At 45.0% G+C, this 22,751-nt stretch overlaps 2 protein-coding genes across 19 annotated transcripts in view; one reads left to right on the forward strand and one right to left on the reverse strand.

Moving 5' to 3' along the window:
• The window catches only part of BMPR1B (bone morphogenetic protein receptor type 1B), a 356,230-nt gene extending 345,216 nt beyond the window's left edge, over positions 1 to 11,014 (forward strand). For all 3 annotated transcript variants that reach the window (XM_073340728.1, XM_073340729.1, XM_073340730.2), the window contains 7 exons: positions 1,314 to 1,410; positions 2,181 to 2,319; positions 8,042 to 8,234; positions 8,729 to 9,026; positions 9,345 to 9,520; positions 9,776 to 9,906; positions 10,129 to 11,014. In XM_073340728.1, the coding sequence (XP_073196829.1) occupies positions 1,314 to 1,410; positions 2,181 to 2,319; positions 8,042 to 8,234; positions 8,729 to 9,026; positions 9,345 to 9,520; positions 9,776 to 9,906; positions 10,129 to 10,254 (1,160 nt within the window). In that variant the 3' untranslated portion in view covers positions 10,255 to 11,014. The remainder of the gene's footprint in view (positions 1 to 1,313; positions 1,411 to 2,180; positions 2,320 to 8,041; positions 8,235 to 8,728; positions 9,027 to 9,344; positions 9,521 to 9,775; positions 9,907 to 10,128) is intronic.
• Positions 1 to 22,751, reverse strand: part of UNC5C (unc-5 netrin receptor C) — a 398,261-nt gene that overhangs the window by 6,355 nt on the left and 369,155 nt on the right. For 5 of the 16 annotated variants that reach the window (XR_013635665.1, XR_013635672.1, XR_013635667.1 and 2 more), the window contains one exon: positions 21,764 to 21,850. The exons of 3 other annotated variants lie outside the window; for them this stretch is intronic. The gene's annotated coding sequence lies outside the window, so the exon portion shown is untranslated. Of the gene's footprint in view, positions 1 to 958; positions 1,074 to 1,335; positions 1,485 to 2,241; positions 2,317 to 16,050; positions 16,781 to 18,571; positions 18,857 to 21,763; positions 21,851 to 22,751 lie in introns of those variants that run through there. 8 more of the 16 variants (XR_013635677.1, XR_013635669.1, XR_013635679.1 and 5 more) reach the window with 6 other exon arrangements.

Genomic DNA, 22,751 nt, shown 5'->3' on the forward strand with positions numbered 1-22,751 from the left:
ATGATGGGAAGGGGAGGGAAGGAAATACTTGGAAGCAAAGCTGGGAGAGGGAACTGGATCTTTAAAATAGAAGTGCGTGACAGTAAGCCAAGATTCCCCTCGGATCCTCCTTGTCTCATTACCCGAGCAAATCTGAAACATAATAGTGTTATTCCAGGATGAGTCGATAAGGATAGAATTCTCACAGTTTACTGCATGTTCAGCATTTGTGTGGAAGATGCAAGACAATCAGACGGTGAAGGCTTCCGAAAACCTCATCCTTATCTGCATGAGAGTGAACACCAGACTGGGGATGGGGAGCGTGCTAAAGTATCACAGTTTTGAGACTTTGTCGTTTTAAAAGAAGATGGTGCAGGATTTCTTCAGTTTTCAGCATGAGAATATGTGTCTGAAATGAGGATGCAAATTGGGAGACGACAGCTAAATTTTAAAGCAGAAAATGGGTATGGCGTGCCAGGATTTATCCAAACTTTTCAGTTATTTTTATAGCGTCACAATTCTTACATATTGCTTGGTAATATTGCATTTTCAAGCGGTTTTAAAGAACGGCTCATCTGCAATGACACATTTTTCTACAAGTGCAAGAATCAAAAACAAATATTTTTTTCTGCTAAAGTGCTGTGAGAGAGAGAGAGACAGCGATCCTTACAGTGATGTAAATATAACTTTAAGGACTTTAGCTCTATGCCCTAGCAGGGATTAGACATCCCTTGTATGTCTTCTCTGCTAGGATAGACACAACTTGGGTATATTAATTGCTTTTGTTAAGACTCTCATAGTTTTCTTAAATTAATAAATGTTAATTAAGATAGAGGCACCAAACTAGTCTGTGTCCTAGCTGACAAGATATGTAAGATACAGGACTATTATAAATCCCAGGTTTGAGGGGGTGGGGGGCTAGTGGTCATGAAGGGCTAAAATACTCCCTTGCAAACACAGTCAAAAGCGCCAGGGTTACCAGTGAGATCTTTGTCTGAGTAAAGACTGCAGGTCAGTCAGGCCCTCGATTGCTGTTCCGTGTGCTACGTTTGCCCCGTTGGATGAGGGCTGAAGAAGGAGCACATAAAATGGCTCTGAAATCAAGTGATACATTACACAATGTTACACAAGTCGAAAAGAAAGGGGACAATTCTGTTGCTTAATAGATTTATAAATTCTTGTATGTCTTTTTACATGTGAAACTAAATTCAGGAAGGCAGAATGCATTTTACACCCAACCTAACGTGAAAGGCATCTCAGGTATTAGAGAGTATTTTTGTATTCTAAGACAAAAATACAGCCATTGTACAGAGCTTTTTTATTTTTTAAACCAGATTTTGTTGAAGGAAACATTCACCATAAGGCCTTGCTGATCTCAGTGACTGTTTGCAGTATACTCCTGGTACTTATCATCATATTCTGTTACTTCAGGTAAGCCGGAAGTATTTAAGCTTCGTCTGCTTCACATTTCTTCCCAACATCACACCCCCACCCCGGCTTATGAACTGTAAAATTAAAAAAATAACAGGAGGGAATTGGGGAACAATTAAAAAAACCTTTATTTTTATTATAGGGAAAATTTGTATATTTTGCTAATGTTAAAATCAGAAAGACTTTGATATAATGCCCTACAATATAGTTGGTCTTTTGTATAGCATCCTTCATAGAAAGTATATCCTAAAAAGCTTTCCAGTAGGAAATAACACAAAATAGTATTCAGTGAAAATGAAAGAAAACAATGGTGTAAAGACACTGTATAGTAAATAAAGTAAAGCTCATAAGCCTATTAACACAGTGCACACAAATTCACAAACTATACCCAAAGAGGGAGATAGATTCAGCAAGCATAGGCAAATTTGTAAAAATGCCTTTCTTTGGTCAGAAAAGATCCAAAACATCCATAACAAAAAGGTGAGGTATTTACTGCATCTCTGTTTTTAGGACTATTCTCTGAATTAGAGGTTTAAAGTTGGTACTTGGCTATGCAAAATTATGCTGGATTCCCCAGCAAGATGATAGTCAGCCCCTTCTGTAGACCTAAAGCGTTCTAATGTTGCGACCAGATCAGAAAATAGTCGTCGACGAGGCTAGCACGTACAGGAACTTGTGCATGACTAAAAGTTAAATGTGAGCAGCGTTTTCTACATAGCATGCCTTCCTCATTGTACTGTCGACTAATTTAATTTTCACTAAAATCGTAGGCATAAAAGGCAAGAAAGCAGACCTCGTTACAGCATTGGACTTGAACAGGATGAGACTTACATTCCTCCAGGGGAATCCCTGAAAGACTTGATTGAACAGTCTCAGAGCTCAGGAAGTGGGTCTGGGCTCCCTCTGCTGGTAAGAAAGGAATGTAATTTAGATACACACATAACTCTGTAAGGCAAAGACACCCCCAGCATAAAAATTCAAGGGGATTTATAGGAATTATGTTAGTATGTGTAGGAAGAATTAGGTTCTGGTTGTCTGTCTGCAGAAATGACGAGGATATCAGTTGGAGAATAAATACTTAAGAATCAGAGCTCTTTATTTCACGTACCAGGATCTGCATCTGATCTCAGGAACACCAACATAAATCCGGATTAACCCCATAGACTTCAGTGGGATTTATCTGGATTTACACCAGTGTAAATGAGATCAGAATACGGCCTACAAGCTTAGATGTGGTGCTTTTTATAAACACAGTTACATTATTTTTAGAGACAGGATGGTTACGTGGAATCCTTTTACACCTTGGCTTCATTTAGCATTAAAAAACTGAGAGTAGAATCACTGTATTTTGCGCTACAAAAGTCTTGTAGGTTAAAGGTATGCCAATTGAATAGAGTATAACATGTATAAGTTGTCTCAAATGTAACTGTGACCGAGACCCAATGTACTAAAGAAGGCTCCGTTTCAGCGAGAAGGTTTAGATTTCAGAGTAAAGCTCATGGCTTTTCCATTCATCTGTGTTTTAGTTTTCTGATAACCTGACAACCTGGGACCTCCTGCACTTCCTGGCATCGCAGAAGACTCAAGATACTTATTTTAAAAACTACCTTTTAAAACGATTCATTTCTTTTCTTGTCATTTTCCAAATGCATAGCTGAGAAGTTATACATCGCTCCTGTCTACCTCCATATAAAGCATGCATCGCCGTAGTATCTGAGCAACTTCCAATTACTTAAAGATAGAAATAACAATAATGGTTGCTCTTTCTTTCTTCTTTCACTGCCTAAATGAGAATAGCTCAATTTGTTCACATTTGTATTAACTTATTGGCCACGTCTAGACCAAGAGTGTAGGTCATGTTTTACAATGTGTTGAAACTAGGGAGGGAGTTTAGGATTGACCACAACCAACTAACTTGCTTTTAAATACAACTTGTCCAGTCTCTAGTAGCTGCGAAGTCCTGTTTAAAATCATATTAATTAAAATATGTTATGTTTTGAAACACAGATGGTTTTCCAAATGTCAACATGACCATTGACAGACAGATAAGCAGCAGAATGAGCTTTGCAGTTGATTCCAAAAGTGGTGAGGTCCCGAGTTATTCTTTCCGGGTGTGAGCATGAGCACCATTGTGTAGCTCCAGCTCCTGCGAAAGCTCAGTCTGCTGTTCTCACAAACCTCTCTGTATTGACCGGCAGTTTCGTTGTTCCAGTGAAACACAGCTGTCAAGGGAGATCATAGCCATTGCATGAGAGGGTCAATCTCTCAGGTAGCCAAAGGCATTTCCATGGAGGCAGTAGGAAAACAGGCCATAGACTGTAAACTGGATTCTACATTCATTGGGGATCCAGTGCAGAGAGCAGAGTACTGGGTTGAATGCGTTCACAGCAACCCAGATTGTTAAGCAGATGGGCTGCTACATTTCGAATCAGGACACAGAATATTACCGTATACTCCATAGCCTTAACACAGCCTTAATGTAGATTTTTGCACTTAGTTTCCTAAGGCTTTTAATGACAGAACTAAAAGGAGAAAAAGTAGAGCTGGTTGGAGCAATATGGTTTTTCCAAATGTGTTTTTACCCACCTCCCTAAGTTTTGTTGTTGTTTTTTTAAACGGCATAGGTAGGGTGGGTTAACTGTCAAACTGTCTAGGTCCTTTGATCCCATTGGCAGCGTGAGCCCCACTCTCTTCAGCAGATTGCAGGATCTGCTGCTGAGAGCGCATAGAATTCAGCTGCTGGGGCTCTGTTTGCCCTGCCTGTAATTTCTTTTATAAATCAAGAAATATTCCTCACTTCTTCCTGCCCCATTGCCTAACTAAAAAGTCATAAACAGGTTTTCCTCAAACTTTTACCGCAACCAGTGATTTTCTAAGACAATTGTAAGACTGTGAAAACAGGTTCACGATGGGGAAGTTGCATTGCAGCCCTAAAGCTTTTGCTATGGTAAACACAATAAGATATGTTTGTCAGATAGTTATCACAGCAATAGGCAGCTTAGAAGTGCATGGATTGATACTTATTGTCCAAGAGGGGACGCCCATGCCTGTAACAAATACGTACAATGATGTCTGGTGAAAAACACTATCCTTCATTTTAAAAGTGTTTATGTCCAGCTTTTTTATTATTTGTTTCAATAGAAAACATTTAAAGTTGTTTCAGAGAAAGCAAACCATTTTTTTTTTGCAGAACTTGTAAAATGTCAGTTTCTGATAAACAATATTGTCTTTCTTTTGTAGCTCGCTTATTATATCGGATACAAAGGTTACAACAAAGCCAAACCTTAACCAAGATACTATCGTTCCTCTGACATTGAACCTTGTTCATTTTCTCTCTCAGATTTACTTGTATTATTCATAATTATATGGTGGCTCTTAGTCAAGCCCATATATTTAAGGTAGTGTAAATGTTGCTGTGAGAAACCACTGTGAGCTGTTGGGTGCCTTTTTTAGGTGATTGTATCTCTAGCATAAAAGTTTGCTGCAGGTTGAATGTTGCCATTCAACTTCTAAGCCCTGCTGAAGCGTTTTAAAAACTTGTAAATAAAGGTTCCTACCCTGCAAGCTGGGTTACACAGGCAAATCTCTGCCTCCAGGCAGAGCTCCATTTACCTCAGTGGGCCTCCGAGAAGCTGCAAAACCAGGGCCAAAAGCACAGAACCAAGCCATTTTCAAGGTATACGAAGGTAGAGCTGTTTCAATAGCTCGTGGAGTTTGCCACAATAGACACAGGACATTCAATTAATCTTACTCGTACATTTTTATCAGTACATGTATAAATACTTGTTGGTTTTTGATTGAACGCATCACAGCTCTGGTCACAAACATTCGTGTGACCAAAACTTGGTATGAATTTTACAAACAGCAAGTTTTGTGCCTTTCGCCGAGATGTTTTCATTCAAGACGCAAAACCGCTTTTGTGACAAAACAAAATTCTATTCAAGCAACAGCGGAAGTAGTATGTAAATATTTAGCTCATCCTGTCAGAGAAGAGAAGCAAAATGTCCCGTTTCCTTAGCTGATCAGTGTCAATGTTTGTGTAGAAAAACACAAATATTGAAAACTGAATGGATTGTTCACTGTGAACAGTTTACAATCAATCCCTAACACAAAAATGTTTGTAAAATCTGTTTGTCAAACAATTTAGAATAATATGCATATTTTTAAACATCACAAGCCATTTATGAACAGAAAAAGAACTAAATGCATGAAATAAAATAAACTGAACACAATAGTTTGACCAGCTCTAGTAGGAAGAAACCAACTTAAGGTCTTCCATGTAGTATTCCGCCTTTTGAAAACTCATAACAGAAATGTGATTTTCATTTTCTTAATATAATTTAATCAGGAACTTTTCATCATTAAATATGGCAATTGCATGTGCTTTATGATGCCATTACATATATTTACACAAATTAAGTTATACGATATAATTCCATTATTTTTCAGGATATATTCTTTAAAGTAGGAAAATTGGAAAGCAACAACACTAAAATTATATTACAAAATGTGAAAGAAAAATTCCAGTGTAATAGAACTGTTCAGTCACTACTTCAAAGTATAAAGGAGAATAAACCAGTTTAAAAACAACTTAAGCTCAATTTCTGTTCTTGGCTCGCACTGGTGTAAATCAAAATAACTGCACTGAAGCCACCATCGGATAGTGTGATAATACATATTCAGTCTGTAAAAATTCAGCTTCCATTTATATGCAAATCAGAGAAGGAACTTGCAGAGCTGTTGTTACACAGGTTCGGTTATTTTTTCCATTTAAAAATAGTTTAAACATCATAGTTTAACATAAACAAAAACAGACCTCACCTGACAGGTTTGACATGCATTCAGACTGGAGCTGAACCGTTTCAGACCTGGTCTGTGTTCATAAGGAATGTGACAGCTTGCACTGAATTGCGGTCAGTTTCGGAGAAAATGAAAGCGTAGCAAATTGTTTTTGAAATCCAGTTTTGAATATTTTTTTTTAGCAGCCTTGTTTATCAGAATGTTTTGGGAGGACATTGAATTAATGTAACTCATTAAGCATTCAGATAACACTGCTATTTGAGTGCATTGAATTTCATGAGAGTTTTACATGGGCGAAGGCAAAATCTATACTTTAATATTTAAATATAACGCCTGGTGCAGAAAGATGCAACTGCACTGGACTCAATTACAAAATTTTGTTTGTTTTAAAATATTTCCTACAAAAGCCAGAACGTTTCCACTCAGGCTTGAACAGGTAATACTGAGGCACGAGCGGTTGCCATTTCAATATTCTATTGTACTGTCTTGTGACTGGGAAATAGAGCTGTGAACATTCATGTATTTGTAGGCTGGATCACAACTTTTACTCTAGTTTTCTTCTGTGAATTGTTCGGAATATATAGCCTCCAGACATGTCTCATTCCCAAGAGGGTAAGTTAGTCTGTAATCGCCCAAGGTGGATTTTTTAGTCATAACAGGTTTAGTTGTTGAGTGTATGAGCGGTCAGTCTTCCTTAACTCTGTGTCTGATCTGTCATCCTCATCAGAAATTACTCTGCGGTGCTGTCGGCTGTGCGAAACTTCTGGTATATGTCAGCAGGTGCTTTGAATCTAGCTTTTATTCAGAGTGAAGCTACTTGACGAAACTGATGTCAGTGCATAAACACAGATTTTACGCTGTGCTCCTAAATTAATGTTTTGGGGAAAAATACTCTATGAATAATAATGATACGTTTGTAGCCACTCAGGCTTCCTAACGCCTGCATTTTAGCAAACTAACTAAAAACTTGTGGCTGACATTTTTACAAATAGGAGCCCAGAATTCGGCTCCCAAATCCATATATGGGCTCATAATTAAAAAACGGGGTAGGATTTTTGAGAGAGACTCAGTAAACTTCACTCGTTGTTGGGGGCTGACACGTCTGAAAATCCCAGCTCTGATTCTTAAAGGCGCTGAGCATCTTCTATTGTCTCCTGTTAAAGTCAACGAGAGCTGCTGGGTACACAGCATTTTGAAAAATCAGGGCAGTTCCTAGAGCTGGTTGGGAATTTTCTGTCCCTGTTTTTTCAAAAGTCAATGTGGTTTCCACTGGAAAATGTTGATGTTGCTGAAATTTTTCCATTTGCCTAAGGGCTAGACTCCCTGGTTGGACTGTATCTTCCATGACGCACCAGTGTCTCCCCTATGGCCTACTCATCAATATATTTTGTTTCAGTTTGGAAATATCCAAATGCTGCATTCCAAATTGATTTTTTTTCCAGAACTTTTCATTTAGCATTAACGTTTCCTAGGATGCTAATTTGGGTTTTTTGGTCAGCTCTGTTGGGGATCCTAAACATGGATTTAGGATCCTGACTTTAAGCTCCTATGTTTGAAACTGTCAGGTAGATCTATGCCTATGCTGATCCACTGGCATAAAGTCATGTGTGGTTGTAGGTGTGGCCAGACTACCAGAGTGCCCGCGCTACTACTCCATCCTCTGGGAAGCAGCGGGAGATTCCATCTCCCCCAACTCTGTGCGAGGCCCGTGCATTCCAGCTCTTTGTGCGAGGGTTCCTATGTTTTAGCATGCGAGAAGGAGACAGACAAAGAGAGATGAAACACACGTGTTGGGGAGTATATTTAAACTATATTTCTTGGGATTTAACAGGTCCAAAGGACTATAGCAAAGCAGATTCAGATGGTGAAGCAGATAGGGAAAGGTCGCTATGGAGAAGTTTGGATGGGAAAGTGGCGTGGAGAAAAGGTAGCTGTAAAAGTGTTCTTCACCACTGAGGAGGCCAGCTGGTTCAGAGAGACAGAAATCTATCAGACTGTCCTGATGAGGCATGAAAACATTTTGGGTAAGCGAGTGAAATGTTTCTTCGTTATTCTCACTAATAACTTTGTATTTGCTGATGTCCTTTTCTTCATGCAAAATCATTTTAAGGGTCTCCCTGCAGATAGAGAGTAACTGGATTTGGGAGGCTGTAATCCCCAACAACCATACAGCTGTTTCTCCCACCTGCGTCTGGGGTTTTTTAAAAAATGACACCATGTAGCAGAGCTTTCTGTAGGGGGCGATGCTGGGCCACACTATGCCGGGAAGTATGTCTCATCCCTGGAGTGACCAAGAACTGAGCAGACCTTGCCCCTTGCGCAAGTTTAACCCTTAATCTGGGGATTAGACAGAAAGCATTGATAAATTTTAGCAGGGGCTGTTCTTAATATAGCCATATAATCACTCGGAGTAATTGTTGCAGACTTTTTTTCAGGTAGTATAATCCACATTTTTAAGTGTGTGGTGTTCAAGAGCCCTGAAAAATATTAATCTGAAAATATTTCCCCCCTCCCACAGGGTTCATTGCTGCAGACATTAAAGGTACAGGGTCTTGGACCCAACTGTATCTTATCACAGACTACCATGAGAATGGCTCCCTGTATGATTATCTGAAATCCACTACCTTGGATACAAAAGCCATGCTAAAACTGGCCTATTCCTCAGTTAGTGGCTTGTGCCATTTGCATACTGAGATCTTCAGTACTCAAGGCAAACCAGCTATTGCCCACCGTGATCTGAAAAGTAAGAACATTCTCGTGAAAAAGAATGGAACCTGCTGTATAGCAGACCTGGGCTTGGCAGTTAAATTTATTAGGTGAGTAACAAATTTCTGTGTGTCACAACCCTGAGTTTATAGTTGTATATTACTGCATGCTGAAATGAAAGACCAGAGACCGGGATGGGGGGCAGGGTGTTAAATTTGTGATCCAACAAATAATCTGCCCATGTAACTAATTAATTGGGATGTATTGAAAAGTACGCTGGTTGTGCTGCTTTTTGTTTCATTTCCTACAAATCAAATTCAGCGCATGTATTAGAGCCAACCATTTATTGCTCTTTAGAAGTGAGCTGTAGCTCACTTCGTTTCTAAGGTGCCACAAGTTATGTATGTTTGATCCTTTTTTTCTTTTAGTGATACAAATGAGGTGGACATACCACCAAACACCCGGGTAGGAACAAAGCGCTATATGCCTCCTGAGGTGCTGGATGAAAGCCTGAATAGGAATCACTTCCAGTCGTATATCATGGCTGATATGTACAGTTTTGGACTCATCCTTTGGGAGGTAGCAAGGAGAGGTGTGTCAGGAGGTAAATGACAAACATGTTCATTTGGTTGCGGTTGCAATAAACTAACCTTGGGGGAGAGCCCCTCCCATTGCTGTTTTAGACTTTTCCCACATTTCCTAGGATGGTATTATTAAAAATATAAATTTGCGCCCCCATAATATAGATAATAGTACAGAATAGCTTGCATGGATCGTGTCTATAAGAGGGTGTAGTTGATACAGTGCAGACATCCTTTTATCCTGCAGTTATGATCCATCTGGAAAATGTTTCTTTCAGGAATAGTTGAAGAATACCAGCTTCCATACTATGATCTTGTGCCCACTGACCCCTCCTATGAGGACATGCGGGAAGTTGTGTGCATCAAGAAGCTCCGTCCTTCATTCCCCAATAGATGGAGCAGTGATGAGGTAAGAAGTCCTTTAAAATAAAGCAAGCATTTTTTTATTATGTTACCAAACTGCACTGTTTTGCAATACTATGATGTTAAGGGTAATACAGAAAAGCCAAACCGCCCATTAAAACTTCTCCAAAGAATAGGGAAAAGGCTTGATAAGTAATACCGAGGTCAGATAGATATATCTATTTGTTGCATCGCCTATCCTTTTTTATGTTTTCTGTCCTTTCCACAGTGCCTAAGACAAATGGGAAAACTCATGACAGAGTGTTGGGCTCACAACCCTGCTTCTCGCCTCACAGCCCTGCGAGTAAAGAAAACACTTGCAAAAATGTCAGAGTCACAGGACATTAAACTCTGATTCAAGATCTCTTGTCTGGTGAAAGCCCTTAAAAACTGACTTTCCCTTGATGATCATCGGAAGCAAAGCCTTCACTATCTGCTCCCTGTTTGCAGGGGGAGGGGAAATACCATTTCAGTAACTGGTTCAAGATTATGTATGTTGCTTGCTTTCTGTGAAAGCCCATTATTTTTTGATTGTTTAAAAGAAGATTACTGTTTTAAATTTTATGAAAATGAAACTTATGGTTAGAACTAAAGACCTATATATTGTTACATTAAGAAACTGTGCCTGAAGTTTGAAGTAAAGTGACTTTTCATTTATAAAAATATTTGCACTCCAACAAAAATATTGAGGTGTGGCTGTGACATTAATGGCCTTAAACAGAAGCCAATGGTTCTTGGATTAGGCTGAATTTTCACTGAAAAATAAAGACTTATTGAACCAGTTTGGTTTGTCTTAACAGCCTTTCATTTATCAGAGAAACCACTGGTGAGTGAAACTGCTAAAAGTTGGTAGGTCATAAACATATACATCCAGAACTGAAACATTTATTTATGAAAACTTTTGACACCCACCTCCCGTGTAGTCAGTGATTGATATTACATGGGAAGAGCGTGTACATAAAGATGGAAAATTTCTTTTGAAGATTAGGAAACCTGTAAATACTACTGGGAACAAATGGTTATGTTGTATTTGTTCAAACTGTGTATTGTTGTTTTAACATTCCCCAAATAAAATGCAAAATTTCGAGACACCTAACGTGTGGGAGGACACACTGAAGAACCCCATTCTTACATTCGTGGTTGGTTCTTTCTACCAAGTCATTTTGTGCTAGAAGGCGTCCGTTACAAAGACGCCAGGGCTCATCCGGGCTCTGCTTCCTGAGACTTTACGGGGCTCGGTCTGTCACTAACTAACTTCCCTGGGAGTATCCCCCCCCGCTCTGCCGGCCCAGCCCAGCCCGGCCCGGCCCGCTGACACCGCCCGGCTCCCCCCATGGGGGGCGAGAAAGGTTCCGTCTCTTACCGTTATCGGGGGCGTGCAGCGCAGGGAGCGGCCCGGGGTCTCTCCGAGGCCCGGCAGCCGGACACGCGCCGCTCGAGCCTCTTCCCTGCTCCCGACGCTGGAGCGGTCGCCGCTTCCTGCTTTGTAGCCCCGCCTTGCGCCTCCCGATTGGTAGCGTCCCCAGCCAATGAGGACGCTGTTCCCAAATGCGCATGCCCAGCCCGCTTTGGGGGCGGAGCGGGGGTGGCGGGTGGCGGCACCAGCAACAGGGCAGCTCGCTTTCCCCAGCGGAGAGCAGATTGCCCCCCCCCCACCCGCGTGACTCCATTACTCCTTGAGGCAGCGACACCGAATCACTGCACCAAAAGCTGACTCTGAAATAACCAGAGAGGAAGCAGCAGCAGATGGGGCAGAGGATTCAGGCCAGCAATAACCAACCCTCTGTCACCGTTTTTTTACACCCCCTCCCTCCCCCAGCTGCCTTCCCCTTGATGTGACACCACAATGTGCAGAACAGTTAGGGTATTGTATTACACGCCCAGAGCTGGGCTCATTCAGTTTCTCCTGGGACAGGAACCTGCCCAGGGCCCCCTCACGCCTCTTGGAGCCTGGAGCCGCTTGCTGGGAAGACCTAGGGGGTGACAGTGGACGAGAAGCTGGATATGAGTCAGCAGTGTGCCCTTGTTGCCAAGAAGGCCAATGGCATTTTGGGATGTATAAGTAGGGGCATAGCGAGCAGATCGAGGGACGGGCTCGTTCCCCTCTATTCGACATTGGTGAGGCCTCATCTGGAGTACTGTGTCCAGTTTTGGGCCCCACACTACAAGAAGGATGTGGATAAATTGGAGAGAGTCCAGCAAAGGCAAAGACAAAGCCCTGGCTGGGATGATTTAACTGGGAATTGGTCCTGCTTTGAGCAGGGGGTTGGACCAGATGACCTTCTGGGGACCCTTCCAACCCTGATATTCTATGATTCTAAGATCTAGGTTCACACACCCACTGCAGTGCCCAGCCTGTGCCTGCCCCTGAACACCTTCCCAAATCAACAGGACATACCGGTTTGTAAGATATAACTCAGGACCCGCACTTGGCTTAACCGCAGGCACCGAGATTAGTGAAAAGGAGAATGCATTTATTATCAAAGAACAGTTGTTTGGAAAAAGAAAAGGAGTACTTATGGCACCTTAGAGACTAACCAATTTATTTGAGCATGAGCTTTCGTGAGCTACAGCTCACTTCATCGGATGCATGCCGTGGAAACTGCAGCAGACTTTATATACACACAGAGAATATGAAACAATACCTCCTCCCACCCCACTGTCCTGCTAGTAATAGCTTATCTAAAGTGATCATCAGGTGGGCCATTTCCAGCACAAATCCAGGTTTTCTCACCCTCCACCCCCCCACACAAATTCACTCTCCTGCTGGGGATAGCCCATCCAAAGTGACAACTCTTTACACAATGTGCATGATAATCAAGTTGGGCCATTTCCTGCACAAATCCAGGTTCTCACATCCCCCTCACCCCCAAAAGCAACTACAGCATTTGCTCAAGAAACTTCCTGAAGAAGCACAAGATCAAATCCGCACAGACACACCCCTGGAACCCCGACCTGGGATATTCTGTCTACTACCCAAGATCCATAAACCTGGAAATCCTGGGCGCCCCATCATCTCAGGCATTGGCACCCTGACAGCAGGATTGTCTGGCTATGTAGACTCCCTCCTCAGGCCCTACGCTACCAGCACTCCCAGCTACCTTCGAGACACCACTGACTTCCTGAGGAAACTTCAATCCATCGGTGATCTTCCTGGTAACACCATCCTGGCCACTATGGATGTAGAAGCCCTCTACACCAACATTCCACACAAAGATGGACTACAAGCCGTCAGGAACACTATCCCCGATAATGTCACGGCTAACCTGGTGGCTGAACTTTGTGACTTTGTCCTTACCCATAACTATTTCACATTTGGGGACAATGTATACCTTCAGATCAGCGGCACTGCTATGGGTACCCGCATGGCCCCACAGTATGCCAACATTTTTATGGCTGATTTAGAACAATGCTTCCTCAGCTCTCGTCCCCTAAAGCCCCTACTCTACTTGCGCTATATTGATGACATCTTCATCATCTGGACCCATGGAAAAGAAGCCCTTGAGGAATTCCACCAGGATTTCAACAATTTCCATCCCACCATCAACCTCAGCCTGGTCCAGTCCACACAAGAGATCCACTTCCTGGACACTACAGTGCTAATAAACAATGGTCACAAACACCACCCTATACCGGAAACCTACTGACCGCTATTCCTACCTGCATGCCTCCAGCTTTCACCCTGACCACACCACACGATCCATCGTCTACAGCCAAGCTCTGCGATACAACCGCATTTGCTCCAACCCCTCAGACAGAGACAAACACCTACAAGATCTCTGTCAAGCTTTCTTACAACTACAATACCCACCTGCGGAAGTAAAGAAACAGATGGATAGAGCCAGAAGAGTTCCCAGAAGTTACCTACTACAGGACAGGCCTAACAAAGAAAATAACAGAACGCCACTAGCCGTCACCTTCAGCCCCCAACTAAAACCCCTCCAACGCATTATTAAGGATCTACAACCTATCCTAAAGGATGACCCAACACTCTCACAAATCTTGGGAGACAGGCCAGTCCTTGCCTACAGACAGCCCCGCAACCTGAAGCAAATACTCACCAACAACCACATACCACACAACAGAACCACTAACCCAGGAACTTATCCTTGCAACAAAGCCCGTTGCCAATTGTGCCCACATATCTATTCAGGGGACACCATCACAGGGCCTAATAACATCAGCCACACTATCAGAGGCTCGTTCACCTGCACATCCACCAATGTGATATATGCCATCATGTGCCAGCAATGCCCCTCTGCCATGTACATTGGTCAAACTGGACAGTCTCTACGTAAAAGAATAAATGGATACAAATCAGATGTCAAGAATTATAACATTCATAAACCAGTCGGAGAACACTTCAATCTCTCTGGTCACGCAATCACAGACATGAAGGTCGCTATCTTAAAACAAAAAAACTTCAAATCCAGACTCCAGCGAGAAACTGCTGAATTGGAATTCATTTGCAAATTGGATACTATTAATTTAGGCTTAAATAGAGACTGGGAGTGGCTAAGTCATTATGCAAGGTAGCCTATTTCCCCTTGTTTTTTCCTACCCCCCCCCCAGATGTTCTGGTTTAACTTGGATTTAAACTTGGAGAGTGGTCAGTTTGGATGAGCTATTACCAGCAGGAGAGTGAGTTTGTGTGTGTATGGGGGTTGGGGGTGTGTGTGTGAGAGAAAACCTGGATTTGTGCTGGAAATGGCCCACCTTGATTATCATGCACATTGTAGGAAGAGTGGTCACTTTGGATGAGCTATTACCAGCAGGATAGTGAGTTTGTGTGTGTGGTTTTTGGGAGGGGGGTGAGGGGGTGAGAGAACCTGGATTTGTGCAGGAAATGGCCCAACTTGATTATCATGCACATTGTGTAAAGAGTTGTCACTTTGGATGGGCTATCCCCAGCAGGAGAGTGAATTTGTGTGGGGGGGTGGAGGGTGAGAAAACCTGGATTTGTGCTGGAAATGGCCCAACCTGATGATCACTTTAGATAAGCTATTACCAGCAGGACAGTGGGGTGGGAGGAGGTATTGTTTCATATTCTCTGTGTGTATATAAAGTCTGCTGCAGTTTCCACGGTATGCATCCGATGAAGTGAGCTGTAGCTCACGAAAGCTCATGCTCAAATAAATTGGTTAGTCTCTAAGGTGCCACAAGTACTCCTTTTCTTTTTGCGAATACAGACTAACACGGCTGTTACTCTGAAACCAGTTGTTTGGAAACAAGTCATGACCTAAACAACCACTTTCTAGACACTTAATTAAACTCGCAGGTTAACCTCGTGGCTGAAGACGTTTCTCTCACCCAAAATCCTCTGCAGCTTTTTCAACCGAGGCTAACTGCGACCCACGCTGTCCGTTCGCTTCCCAGGTGCAGGGTGAAGGCGGTGTCTCTTTACTCTGAGGCAGGATAATCCCCCAGGGCTTGTTTTCGCCTGCATGCTCCTTTTCTGTTGACTTCGCATCTCTTTGTATTTAAACAGGCATGCATTCTGCTATTTTACAATGCTACAGTTGCATCCCAACAGAGAGATACACTTTGCAGAGTTTAAACACAGATTTTCAGGATATATACCTAACTCCTTATATAGTATCTGTGCACCATTTCACAACAATATTAATGAGTAGCATGTCCACCGCTTTCACCTGAAATTCTTTGGAAAAACCAGAATGTTCATAGCAGACTCAGGAGATTTTTGTAACCCCGCCTCCGCACCCCCTTGCCAGTTACCATTACAATACTCTTGTGTCACAGGCAACAAAGCGGCAGCAATGAGTCAACCCGGCGATTGGTGACTAGTCACCGACCCCTTTATTAACCCATCAGACAAATAAGCCCCTGGTCTCAGGAGGTGGATTGCGGCGGCCACCCTGGGATGGCTCTGCATTGTAAGCAGAAAGCAGGACGGTCTGAGCGCCGAGGTAAGCTACGTTCTCATATTCTGCAACATGCCGCGATAGTACTGCCTGGTTTGTGATATAAGCAGATAGGTCACTTGTCAAAAAATCCAAATATGTTTGTATTTTGCCCCAGGACAAGTTACAGAAGTCCTTCTGGGGCCAGTACCTAGAATGCTAGTATCCAAAACAAGGAGAATGAAAGGTTTACAACAAGCTGAAGAACTGGGACAAACCGATGGGCTGGATTTTAGTGACATGTGAAGAGTTTTATAACTTGTAAAATCATCTTACAAATGCTGCTAGTGTGAAATACAACGGCACATGAGACGGCTTTCCGGAAACTGGTGTCTGAGACATTTTGGGGTGCGATCCGGATCGGTGAGTGGCCGTGTCACGACCTCCTCTGCAACGTGGGGTGCCTTGCTGCTGTGGCTCCCGAGCTGGGCTGCTCACAAACAGCCACATGGCTTACAGGTCACACCCTGAGCGTCTGCGTATCACCACAGCCCCGATCCGGCAATTCTGACCCCGGCGGCCCATTAGCGACCACCAGCCACGCTCTGGCTTCCGGCAGCATCGATTACTATGTGCGCAGTGACCCTGATGCACTCCCGGTCCTGGATTTCCCTGCAGAAATGTCTGTTCCGCACTGTCCAGATATATTCGGTCCATTGCCTCTGCGAGGGCATCGAGCTACAATACCTTAAATAGAGTTCCCCGCCCGATTCACAATACTGGATGAATTGTGATGAAAGAACAAAGCAAGTTCATTGAACTACAAAGAAAGAGATTTTCAGAAAGTACAAGTTATAGTCAGAAATGGTAACAAGACAAACATAAAACACTTCCTAGTACTCAACTTAAACTAGACATGGTTCAAGATGAAATTCTTACCACAGGTTTTCAGTAGCTTTGCCAACCAAGTTCCAGGACAGGATCTGCTCCCGAGGTCCCACGGCTGTTTTCTTTTGTTCTCTTAGGTGAAAGAGAGAGATGGACAAGAAGAGAGAACCTGAGATGTTTTAGCCTCTTTTTTATAACTCAGTCACCCTTGGAAAACCATTTTCCTGAGCGTGACCCCTGGTTAAAAGCTCTTTCCAGCTGAGAGCAAGGAGACACAGAGTCCGGTGCGGGAGAGGTTTCATACCATCATTTGCTAATGTAACCCTTCTGCCAGGCCGAGTTGATAGCAGCAAGGGCTGGGTTCAGTACACAGGGGTTCCTTCTCATCAAAGCAGATGCAAAACAGGCTCAAGCCCCCCCCAGTGACCTGGGAAAATCTTACACACACCCCTGGGTGCCTCAAAGAGGCAATATTTTCCCTCTCGCAAGCACAGAGTCTCGGTGTAGCAGACAGTCTTTAATAACATGAGGTAAACGACATCAGCATTAAATTGGGAAAACACCACAACTAGGGTTCATCAACCATGAGCAAACACCCACCCCAGCAAATTGGGCCAAGTCCTTTCCCTCGGATTCTTGAGTCCCACAACCCAAACGTCTCTTGAGTCCAGCAATCCAGAAATCACCCGAAGTCCAAAAAAAGTCCAACAATCCAAAAGGCCAGCCCGAGTTTAAAAGTTCATCTGCAGAGTTTTACTCCCCAGTCTGGGTGAAAAGGTGCATGGCGGGGGTGGGGGTAGGGGCACCTTACATGACCTGAAGCTGACTGCCCCACAGCCATAGGGCTTCACTCCGATCCGCTGCACAAGCCACTCTGCTCTGCCAGCTAGTCGACGAACAGATCCACTCCGCTCTAGATCTTCAGGCTCCCCACTACTTAACACAGTGCTCAGTGATTTCAGCTCTTAGTAATGTTAGCTTTTTAGTGATTTCAGCTTGTAGTAGTAGGAGCCTTAGTGCTGGTACACCATAAGGCCAAAGCGAATTCAGCTCAGGACCTATAGCTAAACTCCTAATAGACCCAAAATTAGCTCTGACATTCCACCATGGAGAGAGACAAAGATGCAGTTGATGTTTCGGGCACTCACAAAAGGGCCAACACCACCAGATATTAACATCTGTCTCCAGTCTCTCAACTCACAGAGTTTTGGAACCCGTGTCCCTTGCCTTGCGAGTGCTACTTAGTTGATGGCGAGTTCTTCCATCATAACAAAAGGCCAAGTACAGTTCCACTGTCCTTGATTCCCATAATCAGGGTAATAACAATTTATTCTTCCTGCCCCAATAACAGAGACACTGGGGATCCCACAGCAGCCAAAGTGACCATTTGGGCAGCTATGGCCTCATTCTAGGCGGGGTGGGTGTGTCTATGCAAATGAGATCGGCCCCTGAACTTCCACAACTTGCCACACCTCACCACCAGATGTCAGGGTGGAGCTCATCCTGATTCTGTTTACACTAAGATCACATCTGCAATTTCCTGGCCTGCTTCCTTGCCAGAGAATGGCAGCTTGGTAGGTGATGACACCTGGCTGGGATGTCAACTTGTCTTTTGGGTTTGTACGTTCATTACTTGACATATAATGCTGCTACATACATTTTACTGTGCATTAATGACCAGCAAGTTTTACTTCTCACATGGTACCTCAAGCAGGCGTATTTTGTACAAAGATTTTTTTACAATCGTGTGTTGGGTGTGAATACAGGGGTGCCTTCTGTCGTGGAATCTTATTGAACTTTTCAGCCTTTACTATGCCATTATTGACTTTCCGCAATAAACCTGACTGATATTGGTTATTTGGGCTCTTCTATATATTTCATAACAAACCAAAGCAGAGCCAAGCACTCGACGCTATAATTTACCTACACTGCCCACCGGCCACATGGGCAGTTAATTACAGGTGGGCTCCTTCTTTAAAAAGTTCATCGTGGATAGACCAGACCCTGGTGCCTCTTCAAGAAGCCAGCCACTCTGGGATATCGGCCTTAAATGGTTGGTACATTCGCTGCTGAAGTAAACCCGGTCTTTGCTCCTCCTCACCCCCTTGCCTTTAAATAGGGGCCGCCCTCTCCTCTGGCATGTGACACCGCTTTGCCTGGAAGGAGATATGTCTTGGTCTCGGCGTCTCTCTCTGTGCAGAATTATTTCTGTGAATTAAAAAACGCCCCCAAAACTATGGAAATGCCGACAAGGTTCCAAACACATTGTGACAATTCAGCAAAGCGCCCGGGTCCCTAAACGGCTCGTGGAGAGACCCAGCTATACGGCGGTGGGTGGGGCTCCGATTAGAGCCCCGTGAAAGTCGAATGACCCAATGGGGAGAGATGGGGTGCGGGATATCCAGTCTGAAGTGGCATCACGCAGAAGGAATCAAAAGCAGAATCCAGCCCAGAGGCAAACAGCTGCTGGGCTTTCTGAGGGAGCGATGCCTCACTGCACCCTTGAACCCTTTCTGCTCTAATGACTCCAGCAGTAATGCCATCCAGGCGGGCTGTGCTCGTCTGGTGATGTGACTCCTACTCCCCGGGAACGTAGGGTGCTGATCTGAGAGCAGCAATGAGAGAGAAAGCGTTAAAAGGGAGAGGGTGGGGGAGGACAGCAACAGCCAGGGGGCAGTGCAGCTGGGCCGCTTGGGATCATTGTTGTGTGGGCTACGGCTACTGTAGCGCCGACCAAAATCAGGGCCCGCTTACGGCATTGGCATGATTAGCAGTATTATGGTAGCATGCAGAGGCCCAAAATTAAGAAGGAGACCCCATGACGTGCCCATTATCAGCATCACATTGCAGTAGCACCTGGAGGTGGGGGACATTATGACGTGCACGTTATCAGCAGCACTACTATAGCACCTATGGACTCCCCTTTTTTAGAGGGCCGGGGGAAGCCCCTGTAGCGGAGCTCCTGTCCCAGAACAAAGTGCACATTACCATTGTGCCTGGTGGGGGCCCCCAGTATGAAGTAGACATTATCAGCAATATTACAGTGACAGCCTCCCCTTTTTACAGTGCACATTGTAAGCAGCATTACGGTAGCTCCAGAGGGCAGGGGCAGTTATGACGTACGAACGATTGGCAGCATTACGGTAGCCCCTTTGTTGTTACTCGGGACTGTGCTGAGCTATTTCCATCTGGCACAATCCGAGTTATTCACTGGGGACAAACACAGTCCTGTTTCCCGAGGGACTCAAACCGCCCAGGCCCTTTCGTTGCTCCGAAACCCAAGCCTGCTTCTCCAGCCCACCCCAAGCCCAAAGGAGCTGTTTCTCCACTAAGTTTCTGCCCGGAACACAGCCAATCCCCCAGTCTCTGTGTCTACCACCCAGGACCTTCCTTAGGCATACAGAGGCGGATTTACCATAAAACACAGGGTGCCCTGGCACGGGGCCCCGCAATGACAGGGGGCCCCAGGGCCGGGCACCTGCAGGGGCAGAAGCTTGCTCCAGCTGGCTCCTGGGGCTTCTGCTGCAGACTACGCCCGCACCCACCAGCAGCCAAGCTCCCTCCCCCCACCCATCTCTTCCCCTGAGCACACCATGTTCCCGCCCCTCCCAACGCTTCCCCTGCCACCAAACCGCTGTTTGCCGGGGCTCCAGGAGGGAGGGGGAGGAACAGGGCCGCAGTGCGCTCGGGGGAGGAGGTGGGGCAGGGAAGGGGCCTTGGGGAAGGGTGTGGAATCGGGGCTGGGCGGAGCAGAGGCTGGGCAACACTCTCCCCCTATACATACCGCCCCCTGCCCTGACTTCTGCACCCCCCCTCACACGCCCTCTGCCCTCCCTGACTGCTGCACCCCATCACACATACCCAGCCCCCCCACACTCCATACCCTGACTTCTGCAACCCCCCACATTCCCACCTGCAGCCCTCCCCCCCCACACCAAAAAACGGTATCTAGTACTTATGAGTGAAAAAGCCTTCCAGCCTGCCAGACCTATTAGCACAACACTGAAACTGTTAAAGAGCCATTCAAGCGGTAATGAAGTCATTTAACAGGCATTTGCCAACCCTCAGGTATATACTGTCAGTTTCTGAAATTACTGACAAAAACTGTAGTGCATTACTGTAATATTTACTCAGAACATGTTAGTCCACAGGACCTTACTCTAACATTTGCTTTCAAACTATTTCATTAGTGTGTTGCTGAAGATTATAAAATCACATCTCTAAAAAAATCCTTGCATAGATTTTCAAGATGCACAATCTGGTGGAATCTCCTTCCTTAGAAGTTTTTAAGGTCAGGCTTGACAGAGCCCTGGCAGGGATGATTTAGTTGGGGCTTGGTCCTGCTTTGAGCAGGGGGTTGGACTAGATGACCTCCTGAGGTCCCTTCCAACCCTGATATTCTAGGATTCATCTTTAGCCTGAAATGCTTGAATCTTCAGACATATTTTTTTAAATAAATCCTTCAAAAGACCACCCGTATCTAAAATACACATGTGAGCCCGGGCTGCCGTCAGGCATAGGGGCACCAGTTTAATAATTCTGCATAGGGCCCATAAATCCTATGGACACCCCTGCTACAACCGGTCCCAGAGACACCCCTCAGCTTCTGATCGGCTGTGCCATGCGGCTCAGTGTCTCGGGTGGTGGCTCCCCACTGCTCACAGCTATCTCTACGCAAAGGGGCATTTAATTCCTCCTTCGGCTTCGCTGGAAAGAAAAGCTCTTCACACACTCAGGTCTGTGATTGTCTTTTGATCAAAGAGCCATTATCACCTTCAAGTATAACAACAGTTAATACAGACATATTCTGGGGTGGGTATGAATCCTCATACCTCTGGGGTGCGGTGCAGGAGCTGTTTATACAGGGACCCCCCCCCCCTTTGCCCGGTGCTGAGATGCAGCCACCTCTGGGGGAGGGTGCGAGGGCTGTTTACATGGGGATCCCCGTGGGCACTCTGGTTTATAATTTAACCCTTTGGGGACTGCACAGAAGGCAAAGTAAGAGGAGTTTAACCACAGTAACTTTTACCCTCACCGCACACAAGAGTCACAGATATTCAGATAAAACAAGCAAAGCCCATATGGCTCCCCCACCTCCTCCCTGTCTCTGCTCACCCCTTCTTGAGAGTCCACAGGGGCGTCCTCCTCCCGGCATTGTCAGGTGATGCTCAGCTGACGTACCAGGCCATGTATTTCCAGGAGCTATTGAGACATTTCAATGCTGTGGACCAGGCCTCATCTGGAATCCTAGGTCCAATTCGTGGCCCCAAATAGGAATCCTAACTAAAACAGAGCAGGACACCTACAATGCTCAGGGAAACAGCCCGCGACTCTTCCGAGAGGAGACTGCAAGAGTTTGGCTTGTTGACCTAAAACCAGGGATGTGGTTGCTTCCTGTAAGTACACCAGGGAAAGGAAAGAGCGAGTGAAGCTACAGGATAATGTTGTCCCAAAAGCCAATGGGGATAAACTCACCATGGAGCAGCTGAGGCTGGAAATGAGAAGACTGTTCCCACCCACCAGCAGAGCTGGGGGGCGGGTCTGGAAAACCCCAAACTAGCTGCAAGCTGGAGCAGTTTCTGAAGGGGATTCTCTGTCACAGCCCTCCGCATAAGAGAGAGCCCGGCCTAGATCTGGCCCTTAAATAAACTTCCTGACCCTGCTTTACCCACTGATCAGCTGTAGGAGGTGAAACTCCCTGTCCACCTGGAGATCAGCCTGGCTCCTCCTCCTACCAAGGCGTCCACAGCTGATGATGACTGTGGTGTCAGCCCTTACAATGAGCTACTCTGGGTCTCTGCTGACAGCTCAAGGGTCTCGTAGATCCCAAAGCCAGAAGGGATCCCTGTGATCATCCCCTCTGTCTGACCCAGGGCTCTGAATTAATCCCTGCTTGAACCAGAGCAAATCTCTTAGGAAAACATCCCAGCTTGATTTAAACCTGGCCAGAGCTGGATAATGCGCCGCAGCACATGGCGGGGAAATGTAAAGCAGGATGCTCACGTTCTATCCCCAGCATTGGGAGAGTATTGGGGTCTAGTGGGGGGGCTAGATACCAGGACTCCCAGGGCCTGAACAGGGGCCGGGGGGGAGGCAGGGAGGG

The sequence above is a fragment of the Lepidochelys kempii genome, chromosome 4 (genome assembly GCF_965140285.1).
Source record: "Lepidochelys kempii isolate rLepKem1 chromosome 4, rLepKem1.hap1, whole genome shotgun sequence".
NCBI lineage: Eukaryota > Metazoa > Chordata > Testudines > Cheloniidae > Lepidochelys > Lepidochelys kempii.